Raw genomic sequence first — 13051 nt, forward strand, 5'->3', positions numbered from 1 at the left:
TGTTGTCCTATGGACAGAGTCTCCCACCTCAGCTGTAGATCTCTGCAGTTCATCCAGAGTGATCATGGGCCTCTTGGCTGCATCTCTGATCAGTCTTCTCCTTGTATGAGCTGAAAGTTTAGAGGGACGGCCAGGTCTTGGTAGAATTGCAGTGGTCTGATACTCCTTCCATTTCAATATTATCGCTTGCACAGTGCTCCTTGGGATGTTTAAAGCTTGGGAAATCTTTTTGTATTCAAATCCGGCTTTAAACTTCTCCACAACAGTATCTCGGACCTGCCTGGTGTGTTCCTTGTTCTTCATGATGCTCTCTGCGCTTTAAACGGACCTCTGAGACTATCACAGTGCAGGTGCATTTATACAGAGACTTGATTACACACAGGTGGATTCTATTTATCATCATTAGTCATTTAGGTCAACATTGGATCATTCAGAGAACTTCCTCACTGAACTTCTGGAGAGAGTTTGCTCCACTGAAAGTAAAGAGGCTGAATAATTTTGCACGCCCAATTTTTCAGTTTTTTAACAAATAAAAAACTGAAAAATTGGGCGTGCAAAATAATTTTGTGTTGATTCTTCACAAAAAATACAGTTTTATATCTTTGTTTGAAGCCTGAAATGTGGCAAAAGGTTGCAAAGTTCAAGGGGGCCGAATACTTTCGCAAGGCACTGTACACCGCTGCTGACGTTCCCTGCCTCATTCTCACATATCTCTTCTCCGTGCATTGCAAAGAGGGAAGTGTGGTGAGATACCTCACTCCTGTTATCAGAGAACCGGGGTTACGTAAGTAACCTAAAGTTCTCTTTCAAACATTCGTTCGGGATCTCACTATGGGATATAGACATCTCCCGTATTGCAGATATGCTGTCCGAAACAGGTGTCAACCAACTCAGTGATGTGATAAAAAGAGATAACCCCTCTCACTCAAGAGAGTGGAAAGTGAGAGAAATGACAAACAACCGATTCACGATGTTACCATCATCCCTTGTCATTATATATATATATATATATATATATATATATATATATATATATATATACATATATATATATATATATATATATATATATATATATATATATATATATATATATATATATATATATAATATATAATATATACATACATACATATACACACATACAATATATGTATTACACACTCAGGACGGAATGAGCCAGCGAAGGCGCCGTGACATCCAGCCTATAAAAACGGACAAAAGTGTGCGGCGAAGCCCAGCATGCTGCCGCACAGATGTCCTGAATCAAAACACCCTTAAAAAGCGCCCACGAAGCGGCCAAGTCTCGGGTACTATGAGCCCTCAGTCCTTCCGGAGGGTTAGGACCCACGCTATTATAACTCATTATAATAGCCTCCACGAGCCAATGGAACAGGCGCTGCCGGGAAACGGGACTTCCCTCACGGGAATCAGCCCATGAAACAAACCGCTGATTACTCCGTCTCAATCCCTTCGTCCTGTCAACATAGTGACGTAACGCACGGACAGGACACAGACAGTGAAGCCGCTCCTCCTCCGCTGAGAAAAAAGGAGGCGGATGAAAAGCCATTAAATCTACCTGTCTGCAGGCGAAAGCTGACTCGCTCACCTTAGGGATAAAAGCCGGATTAGTCTTGAGAGCCACTCACGAGAAATTTGTCAGCGGCTTTGAGAACGTGCTCAGGCGCCGCGCCCCCTTCATAAACCTGCACACGAGCGGGTGATGACCGATAGTATTAGCGTCAATCCCTACGTGGCATGCAGAAACAGCGGCGAGATAAACCTTAACGGTTGAAAAAGCCCTGCCCTTATCCAAAAGTTCCTGCAAAAAGCACAACACATCTGCCACAGAACAGTAAAAAGGGACGATATGTCTCTGAGCACACCATAGTTCAAACACATTCCATTTCCTATCATATGCAGAGCGCGTCGAAGCTGCTCTCGCATTCTGAATCGTCTCAATCACCCTCGGAGGCAAACCAGTGACACTAAGATTCATCCTTTCACGGGCCAGGCCCAGAGAGCCACTCTGTCCGGTGTCGGGCGAAAAATCTCTCCGCGCGCTTGCGAGAGGAGATCCCTGCGCAACGGGAGAGGCCAGGGTCAATCGTGCAGGAGTTGGAATATCTCCGTCAGCCACACTTTCCCTGGCCAGTTCGGAGCGACCAGTATGACAGAGTGACCGCCTTCTCTTACTTTTTGTAGTGTCGGCACGATCAGACTTAGTGGAGGAAAGGCGTAAAGCAGAACGTTTGGCCACGGGTGGGCTAACGCTTCCACACCCATAGGTGCACCGTTTCTCGCCAGAGAAAAGAACAGAGGGGCAATGAGTGTTTTCGATCTAAGGTGGCCCGGCCGAATCTCTCCCATAACAGGTTCACCACCTGAGGATGGAGAGACCACTCCCCGTACAGGGGATTTCCCCTGGACAAGAGATCCGCCCCCGCATTCAGCACTCCTGGCACATGAGTCGCTCGCAGCGACAGGAAATGCTTCATGCCCCACACCATGAGATCTCGCGCTAGACGGTGGAGAGGAGAGTGCGTTCCGCCCTGGCGATTTATGTACGCCACCGCTGTCGTGTTGTTTGATCTGACCAATACGTGGTGACTCCGAAGAAACTGCACGAAATGTTTCAAAGCTAGAAACACCGTTAACAGCTCAGAAAGTTTATGTGCGCGCACCGAAGAGAAATGGGACATTTCCCTTTGGCCATCCTGCCTTCGCAGACCGCACCCCAACCTGCGAGTGACGCAGCCGTCGTCACTACTTTTCTCAGGGAAACAACCCCCAGCGGGGTTCCCGACTCGAGAAAAACGCGATTTTTCCAGTGATGGAGAGCGCGTAAGCACAGTGATGTCACCATCACCCTGCGATTGAGGTGGCGCTTCAGACATAAGCGCTGTGCCGTAACCCAGCACTGAAACTCTCTCATTCGCAACAGTCCCAGCGGTATGACAGACAGTGACGAAGCCATCAGCCCCAGCAGGCGTAAACAGAGTCTGAATGGAACTGTCCTTCCTCTCTGAAAAAGAGAGAGACAACTGTGACTCGACCTGATGCGCTCTTTTAATAGAAAAGCCTGATACAGGTCTGAGTTCAATCTGAGACCCAGGTATATTATTTCCTCTGCAGCTTTTTGTCTCGTTTATTCTGAAACCTAAGCCAGTCAGGTGAGACAGAAGCACACCCGTTTCCACCTCCGTTTGCTGCCGTGACAGAGCGCAGAGGAGGAGATTGTCCAAATACGCTGACACTCTTAAACCCGTCGTTCTCAACGAAAACAGTGCAGCTTCGACACATTTGGTAAAGATCCGCGGAGCTAGAGCTAGCCCGAATGGAACCGCCAAATATTCGTAGGCTGTGCCCTGATAGGCAAAGCGTAGGAATTTCCTGTGTGCCGGATAAATGCTTATGTGGTAATACGCGTCCTTCAGATCCACTGACGTAAACCAGTCTCTGGGACGAATAACACTGTACAAAGCTTTCAATGTGAGCATCTTGAACTTGTACTTTCTGAGGTGTTCGTTGAGGTCCTGTAAATCCAGAATGGGACGGAGACCCCCCCCTTTCTTGGGAACGACAAAGTACCGGGAATAAAAGCCGAGCAGGCTGTCTTCTGGTGGCACCGATCGAATTACCCCTTTGCTCAGTAAGGAGGTTATTTCGTCCTCCAAAACCTGAGCCGATTCGCCCTCTGCTGTCGACCAAATCACGCCGCCGAAAAGCGGTGGTCTCACGGCAAACTGCAGGCGATATCCCCGCTGTATTGTGGAATACACCCAATGATAATCTGCGCATGCGCGCCAACTCTCCGCGCGAGCAGAGAGCGGACCTCTGTGGCTCTCGCTTACAGACGGCGCGGCGGCACCATCTGGCGGCGGAGCCGGGGGTTGCAACTCTGATTCGAGTTCTTTTATTGTGTGTGTGGATTTTTTCACTTTTCCCTTTATTACACACATCTGTGCCCTCGGCCCACGGCCTGGATGCACAGAACAAATCTTTAATATTTTTGAACGAACATGGAACATTCTGCTCTCTCTCTTGCATAACCCCGCAGGTGGAGAGGGGAGAAGTAACTTTCCGGGCCCTGGGGGAACTAGTGGCAACACTCCAACCGGAGCAAACTTGTTCGTCGAACACAGTCTTTGAAACGCTCCCCAACGCCTTTTCGCTGGAGGGGGAGGACAAGACTCCTGAGATGAGTCGAGGGGTGCTACAGAAACTCCGAGAGTGCTGCCACCTCTCTTTTGACCCAAAATCAGACCACAGGTTAGGTCGCCCGCCTTTTCTTCCCTCCCTGAGGGTCCGCTGGGCGATGCCTAGCAGCTGCCGCTGCAAAAGAGGTCTTGATCCTGGGCTGGGGCTGTTTCTGGCGAGCCTCCCCGCGCATTGACTGCTGGGGTGGGGGTTGCCTAGGGGCCCCGAAACCAGGCTGTCTCTCCCTGGGCGCAGGGGCGAAATATGAACGTGTGGGTTGGGGAGGGCGAGCAGGAGGCTTTCTTGGGAGGCATGCCTCAAATGCTTCACCGTCCTTCTCGCGAAGGTCGCATTGCTGGCGCATATTCGCCACCGCAGCCCCGAAAAGGGCTTTCGGTCTCTATCGGGGCATCAAGAAACTCCACCTTCTCCCTCTCCGATAAGCCCGTCAACCCCAACCACAGGGCTCTTTCACCTACCACAGCGAGGCCCATGCTGCGGCTGCAGCTCTGGACCGCTCCTCTAGAAGAACGTAGGTTGAGATCCGCAATGACGCAGATTTCTTCCCACAAGGCTGAATCTGGTGACCCAGCATCAATCTGCCTCCCCATTTCCTCCAATAACTCTCTGCCTGGTAAGCCGTGAGCATTGAGGTGGCATTCAGAGCTCTAACCGCCAGGGCCGAGGAGCGGTAGATCTTCTGGAAAAGGGAGGCGGACAGCCTTTCTGTACGTCCTGGCAGAGAAGGGGAGGAGGAGGATAGAGCAGCTCGTCGATTCGGGTGGAGGTGGCTAGCCACTGACAGCTCTGGGGGGGGGGGGTTGTACATCCCCAAAGCCTCCATATCATGCACCTCCAGTCTAGAGAAACCCTTAACGGGCACTCTATGCGAGATGGGCTTGTCCCAAAAACGACGCATTTCTGTGACACACGCCGGTACAGCAGGAATAAGCTGCTTAACTGGGGAAGTGCGCGATGGCAGCCTCTTCCAATCATATAAATCCCTCTCAGCGTCCTGATGCACCTGCTGAGATGGCCATTCGATGGAAAGGGCCCGTAGCACTTCCAGGCCTGAAGAGAAGATCAGGAGGAAGAATAGCATCCTCCTCGTCGTCCTCCATATCTTCCTCCAAAAAATGAGCGACCTCATCATCTTCCTCTCCCTCACCCTTGTTATCCGGTAGAGAGTTAGTTACGAAGAGTGAAGGAAGGACAGGAGAATCCTCGTCCATCAACTCTCCCCAGCTGCACTGTGCTTGCAAAGCAGCTTCGTCCCTCTCTGCGGGCAGCTGAGAGAGACATGGGTCCCCCTTTATTCGCGGCCGCGACTCGCAGGCGGCGCTCCCGAACCCTTGACAGGGAAAAGAGCGCAGTGCGGGCAGCACTCGGGGTTAGCGAGCACGGTTTGAGCGTGCCAAACTCCTAAGCACACGATGCACAGGGGATGAGAGTCTTTTGCCGAGATCGTAGACCCGCATGCACACGGTCGGGATTGAACTTTCCCCGCCGTGCACCCGGATGAACTCGCAGTCGCCATAACGGAGGTAAAAAAGGAAACGACGAGATCACCACGGCATGCTTCTCGAAACCGGTCTCAAACTATATTCTAATACTCGCTTGACGCGATGTGAAAAGAAAATAAGGAAAGAAACAGCAGAAGGGAAAATCCGCTTTGACAGTGGATATTCTCCTCAAGAAGCAGCCGCTCTCGGAGACGTACCTTAACGGCCTGTCTGTGAACAGTTTAAGCGACCGCCCCCAGAGGATCTGCTGAGGATAGCTTCCTAAAAGGATCTTCACAGGGAAGAGAACGAGAATGAGGCAGGGACCGCCAGCAGCGGTGTATATAGGGAGGCGGGACCCCCGCATCACTGTCGTGATTGGTCTGTCAGCCGACAGACGTGGTGTGATTGATGCTTCCAGGATTGGTCACACCCGAGGCGATTCCCATAGTGAAATACCGAACGAATGTTTGAAAGAGAACCGTTAATATGATTTTCTAATTTGCAAACGTCTTTAACATGTCAGAAATATAAAGAAAGTCTTGTTTTGAGCGTTTGGTTTCTCCACTGTTTTTCCACAGGCAGAACGGCGGACAGCACAGGAGCAGCTCCAGCGAGCAAGTCCACTTCTGTGGGCAGCTTTTATCACTTGCCTCCTTATCTGAAGCTTTACGACGTGCTCAAGGCCACTCACGCCAACTATAAAGTAAGACAGCTTAGAGTATGGTTTCCAGTTAATTAATCTGAAGGTTATATGACCTCAAAAGGACTTCATTGTAAAGAAAGAAAGGTCTTGTAACGGGTAGTCTGTAATGTCTGACTTTGTGGGTCTTTTTAAGGTAACACTCGACCTTCACAACAACAGTGAGAAATTTGGCGGCTTTCTGCGGTCTGCGCTGGACGTTCTGTCCCAGCTGTTGGAGCTGGCTACCCTGCATGACATTGGCAAAGTATGACCGAATGTGTGATGCTTTTGTAATTACTTGGATTACAAAAATTTGTAAAATTTGTAAAATTTGGAAAAATTTGGATTTTTTATTTTTGTTAGAACATACATAAATAGAACGAGTCTCCATTGTCAGTGTGCCATAATATGAAGCTTGATTTTGGAAAGTTTGTGGAATTGCTTTTACAGGTCACATGACAAGCTACATCTTGGTTTCTAGTTACATCTTGGTCTTATTGGTTTCTAAAAAATAATACGAGGAATGTCTGAGCTGTTATTACATCAGTGTTTGCAAGAACTTGGGCAACGTTAGATGTAACTGTAAATGGATAAAATGTATTGTCATTTGATAAATAAATCAGTTAAGTTGGCAAATTGTTGTGGTAAAAGTGAAATTAATTAATGCGTGAAATTAAAGAATGCGAGTTTAACATCTGTGTTTTGTATTCAGTGTGTGGAGGAAATCCTGGGTTATCTAAAGTCTTGTTTCTCACGGGAACCCACTCTGGCTACAGTGTGTGTCCAACAGGTGTGTCACATGCTCACACTGTCACACTCATACATTCATCTGTAACATATAATAGCACTGTAGTTGTCGGCTGATTTTTTCTTTTCTTTCATGTTTCTCCTTCAGCTGCTTAAAACCTTGTTTGGGACGAACCTAGCCTCCCAGTACGATGGGACTTCCTCATACCCGTGCCGCTCCCAGGGGAAGGCTCTCCGTCTGGGCTCGTCCAGTCTGCGACCAGGCCTCTATCATTATTGCTTCATGGCACCGTATACACACTTCACCCAGGCTCTCGCAGATGCTAGTTTAAGAAACATGGTACAAGCCGAAAACGAGCAAGACGCATCGGGGTGAGTTGAGACACATACATGTTAGGATTTCAATCGCATTCTCAGCACTTTAGGTAAGATCATCAGTTTTGCACTCCTGCAGGTGGTTTGATGTAATGCAGAAAGTGTCCAATCAGCAGAGGTCAAGCATCACAAATGTAACACGACATCGAGGAGACAAGGTAAAGAAGCTCAAAGATTGTAAAAGTATCTCGGTTTTCAGCTTTCAGTGTTGTCTAATTTTGATCAGTTTCTGGGGGGATTCTCTTAAAGCTTGTACATACACACACACTGCATATATACATACATGCTGCTATTTAATCAGCCTTATAATGTGGCAACAAATTGCAAAAAATAATTTAATAAATGAGAGGTAGATTTTTACCAATATCGTACTTGCCTATAACCGATTAATCAAGCGATAGTTAATAAAATGAATACTGGATTTAACAAACATAACATTCCATGTAAAATAGTGTGTAACTTTATAGCAAAAAATAAAAACACTACTGAATCATGAAAATGCACTTATTGAAATGATCAATATATAAATTATATGAATAAATATTAAGGAAAATAAAAGGCATTCAAACTGAAACAAAAATGGATAAAAAAGACTTCAACAAACAGGAGCATGTTTAATTCGACAAAGAGCAAGAGAGAAGGAGAGAGAGAGAGAGAGAGAGAGAGAGAGAGAAATCACGGTTATTAAGTATCCTTATTGTTATCTAAAAGTTAAAGACACTGTACAGAGTGATCAGGGTGTAAGTACGGACTACTTGGTTGTAAATACTGTTGTATTTGTATGTTGTATAAACATCATGTGTTTTAGAATGCCATCCACAATCACATCCGTCTTTTCGAGCCGCTGGTGATCAAAGCACTGAAGCAGTACACCACCAGCACGTGCGTGGCGCTGCAGAGGCAAGTGCTGGACCTGCTCGCTCAGCTAGTGCAGCTTCGAGTCAACTACTGTCTGCTCGATTCTGACCAGGTGAGACACACACACACACAGCTTTATCATCGAGCTGAAGCATTTCTATCAGATCACAGTTTCAGATCCACTAGTGTGTTAATGAACGTGGTATACACAGTTTTCCACTTATATTCCCCAAATATATTCGCCGTTGACTCAAATGACATTTATTAACTTATACAAAAACAAGAAAATATCATGCAATTATATAATGTTGTATAATACAATCATGTGATTATAAACAAAAGAAGTGAGTTTATTATTGGTTTTGTGTTGCTTTTTAACAATCCATTCACAATCTTTACCTTTAGATCATTTATTCAGAGCGACTTGAATCTATCTCATGTATACAGCTATGTGACCAGGAGTGTGGCAGCTTGTTGTGGCTGGGATTTGAACTCTTGATCTTCGGATCCAACGTCCAATGCCTTAACCACTTATCCACCACCTCCCTGTTTTGCAGACCATGTTTTCATAGTGGTCGGCTCTAATTTAGGCCGAGCGTGTGCCTAATAATATTAGTCTCAAGTACAATAATAAAAGAAGCACCAATCATATTTCAAACATAAGGACAATTATGGTCAGAAATAAAGACAATCATTTTAACATGTGCCGAATTGTGTGTTTCAGGTTTTCATTGGTTTTGTGCTGAAGCAGTTTGAATATATTGAGGTGGGGCAGTTCAGGTAAGTTGTGCTGGTGAAAAAATGCTGAAATATACACCTATCATCATCACAATTTGGCCCTTGTCCAATTTCCTCACATCCTTACGCTCGCCCATTTTTCCTGCTTTTAACACGTCAACTTTGAGGACAAAATGTTTAAAATGTGTCATTCACTTCACCAGTCCTAATGTTATAATGTCATATTGTTATTTCTGGTCGGTGTATAACTGTCAGCAGTGATCTGTACTTTCTTCTAACTACTGTATGTAAAGCTTCAATTTTTTTATATAAATATATATATATATATATATATATATATATATACACACACACACACACAGTGAGGAAAATAAGTATTTGAACACCCTGCTATTTTGCAAGTTCTCCCATTTAGAAATCATGGAGGGGTCTGAAATTGTCATCGTAGGTGCATGTCCACTGTGAGAGACATAATCTAAAAAAAAAAAATCCAGAAATCACAATATATGATTTTTAAACTATTTATTTGTATGATACAGCTGCAAATAATGTCAATGTTAATATTTGGTACAGTAGCCTTTGTTTGCAATTACAGAGGTCAAACGTTTCCTGTAGTTTTTCACCAGGTTTGCACACACTGCAGTAGGAATTTTGGCCCACTCCTCCACACAGATCTTCTCTAGATCAGTCAGGTTTCTGGCCTGTCGCTGAGAAACACGGAGTTTGAGCTCCCTCCAAAGATTCTCTATTGGGTTAATGTCTGGAGACTGGCTAGGCCACGCCAGAACCTTGATATGCTTCTTACAGAGCCACTCCTTGGTTATCCTGGCTGTGTGCTTCGGGTCATTGTCATGTTGGAAGACCCAGCCTCGACCCATCTTCAGTGCTCTAACTGAGGGAAGGAGGTTGTTCCCCAAAATCTCGCAATACATGGCCCCGGTCATCCTCTCCTTAATACAGTGCAGTCGCCCTGTCCCATGTGCAGAAAAACACCCCCAAAGCATGATGCTACCACCCCCATGCCTCACAGTAGGGATGGTGTTTTTGGGATGGTACTCATCATTCTTCTTCCTCCAAACACGTTTATTGGAATTATGACCCAAAAGTTCTATTTTGGTCTCATCTGACCACATGACTTGCTCCCATGTCTCCTCTGGATCATCCAAATGGTCATTGGCAAACTTAAGACGTGCCTGGACATGTGCTGGTTTAAGCAGGGGAACCTTCCGTGCTATGCATGATTTCAAACCATGACGTCGTAGTGTATTACCAACAGTAACCTTGGAAACGGTGGTCCCAGCTCTTTTTAGGTCATTGACCAGCTCCTCCCGTGTAGTTCTGGGCTGATTTCTCACCTTCCTTAGGATCATTGAGACCCCACGAGGTGAGATCTTGCATGGAGCCCCAGTCCGAGGGAGATTGACAGTCATGTTTAGCTTCTTCCATTTTCTAATGATTGCTCCAACAGTGACCCTTTTTTCACCAAGCTGCCAAGCAAGTTTCCCCGTAGCCCTTTCCAGCCTTGTGGAGGTGTACAATTTTGTCTCTAGTGTCTTTGGACAGCTCTTTGGTCTTGGCCATGTTAGTGGTTGGATTCTTACTGATTGTATGGGGTGGACAGGTGTCTTTATGCAGCTAACGACCTCAAACAGGTGCATCTAATTTAGGATAATAAATGTGGTGGAGGTGGACATTTTAAAGGCAGACTTACAGGTCTTTGAGGGTCAGAATTCTAGCTGATAGACAGGTGTTCAAATACTTATTTGCAGCTGTATCATACAAATAAATAGTTTAAAAATCATATATTGTGATTTCTGGATTTCTTTTTTTAGATTATGTCTCTCACAGTGGACATGCACCTACGATGACAATTTCAGACCCCTCCATGATTTCTAAGTGGGAGAACTTGCAAAATAGCAGTGTGTTCAAATACTTATTTTCCTCACTGTATGTATGTATGTATGTATGTGTATATATATATATATATATATATATATATATATATATATATATATATATATATATATATATATATATATATTTATATATTTATTTATATATTTATTTATTTATTTATTTATTTATTTATTTATTTATTTATTTATTTTTGGATTACACCATTTCCCATAAAGAAAATGTTTGTGTCTGATTTCACACAGATTCTCTGGATTACTTTTACTCTGGTACCTCATTTCTTTCTTTCGCTCTCTTTGTTACAGGGATTCTGAGGCAATCATTCCCAATATTTTCTTTTTTCTGGTGCTCCTTTCCTATGAGCGTTATCACTCCAAGCAGATCATCAGCATTCCAAAGATTATTCAGCTGTGTGACGGCATCATGGCTAGTGGCAGAAAAGCGGTCACCCACGGTATGCGATGCCTGTCTTGAAACACACCACACGACCCACAGTGCTAAATTATTAATGAACGGAATTCAGGATGCTGAAGTTGATTTGAACTCTTTACTTTTTCAGCGGTTCCTGCTCTACAGCCTATAGTGCACGATCTTTTCGTGCTGCGAGGCTCCAATAAGGCTGATGCCGGCAAAGAGCTGGAGACTCAGAAAGAGGTGGTGGTGTCCATGCTGCTGCGCCTTATACAGCACCACCAGGTAGCACTCCAATCTCCAGTGTCTGCTTTATGTACTACTGTGAGGTGCTGAACTCTTTTGATAAAAGAATTGTGTGTGTAGGTGTTGGAGATGTTTATCCTGGTCCTGCAGCAGTGTCATAAGGAGAATGAAGATAAATGGAAACGGCTGTCTCGGCAGATTGCTGACGTAATCCTGCCCATGATTGGTAAACAGCAGGTAAGATATTGATGCTCGACAGTGCAATTGTCCAGTAATTTTTTCCCAGTGACACATCTGTGAAGAGTGGATGTGTTTTGTGGGTTTGTTACAGATGCACCTGGATTCCCCTGAGGCACTGGGAGTGCTGAACACTCTCTTTGAGACTGTGGCACCATCTTCATTGAGACCAGTGGACATGCTGCTGAAGAGCATGTTTGTCACACCTTCTACAATGGTCAGAGTGCTACAAATAACCATATTACAGACAGACAGACAGACAGACAGACAGACAGACAGACAGACAGACAGACAGACAGACAGACAGACAGACAGACAGACAGACAGACAGACAGACAGACAGACAGACAGACAGACAGACAGACAGATTTTTTGAATAAATGATTTTTTGACTGACTGACTGAATTAATGATTTTTTGACCGACTGACTGATTGTCATCTATAGATTTTATGGCCAAGTTCAGTGGTACTTTTTTACCCTTATTTCACTCGTCATTACCTAAGCTGAGCTGAGCTTTGTCCGTATTCATGACTATCCTTTGCCCTTTGCTGTAGGTATCAGTTGGCACTGTGCAACTCTGGGTGTCTGGGATTCTGGCCATATTGCGTGTCTTGATCTCCCAGTCAACAGAGGACATCATTCTGTGTCGAGTCCAAGAGCTGTCTCTGTCTCCGTATCTTCTGTCTTGTTTTGCCATCTGCCGTCTCCACGACAACGATTTTCCGTCTCCAGTTGACCTGCCGGATGCAGATTTAGAGACCAATGGGGAGACTCAGCACTTCCTGCCTGAAGAGACATTCGCCAGGTGAGTTTACTTTAACAAAGAGCTTTATTTTGTAGCCTGTTTAAAAATAACATTTCTTTATCTCTTTTTCTCTGCGCCTCGCTCAGATTCCTTCTGCAGTTAGTAGGTGTGTTGTTGGATGAAATCTCCAGTAAGCAGGTGAAAGTGGATATGACTGAACAGCAACACACTTTCTACTGCCAGCAGCTGGGCACGCTCCTCATGTGTCTCATCCACATTTTCAAATCAGGTTTATAACGAGTTCATAACAAGTCTTAATCACCTTTTTTTCAATTTCTCTTTTGGTATTTGAGTTGCAAGATTTGTCGCTTTCATTTTGTGCTGCATCCTAC

The 13051-nt window shown here is 45.2% G+C and overlaps 1 protein-coding gene across 7 annotated transcripts in view; it reads left to right on the top strand.

The window, feature by feature from the left end:
- The window catches only part of htt (huntingtin), a 65004-nt gene that overhangs the window by 27846 nt on the left and 24107 nt on the right, over window positions 1-13051 (top strand). For all 7 annotated transcript variants that reach the window (XM_083538566.1, XM_083538567.1, XM_083538569.1 and 4 more), the window contains 13 exons: window positions 6284-6408; window positions 6542-6652; window positions 7100-7177; window positions 7283-7506; window positions 7589-7667; window positions 8318-8479; window positions 9092-9147; window positions 11325-11473; window positions 11579-11715; window positions 11797-11913; window positions 12008-12130; window positions 12469-12719; window positions 12806-12948. In XM_083538566.1, coding sequence (XP_083394692.1) covers window positions 6284-6408; window positions 6542-6652; window positions 7100-7177; window positions 7283-7506; window positions 7589-7667; window positions 8318-8479; window positions 9092-9147; window positions 11325-11473; window positions 11579-11715; window positions 11797-11913; window positions 12008-12130; window positions 12469-12719; window positions 12806-12948 — 1755 coding nt within the window. The remainder of the gene's footprint in view (window positions 1-6283; window positions 6409-6541; window positions 6653-7099; window positions 7178-7282; window positions 7507-7588; window positions 7668-8317; window positions 8480-9091; window positions 9148-11324; window positions 11474-11578; window positions 11716-11796; window positions 11914-12007; window positions 12131-12468; window positions 12720-12805; window positions 12949-13051) is intronic.

The sequence above is a fragment of the Silurus aristotelis genome, assembly GCF_946808225.1.
Source record: "Silurus aristotelis genome assembly, chromosome: 4".
NCBI lineage: Eukaryota > Metazoa > Chordata > Actinopteri > Siluriformes > Siluridae > Silurus > Silurus aristotelis.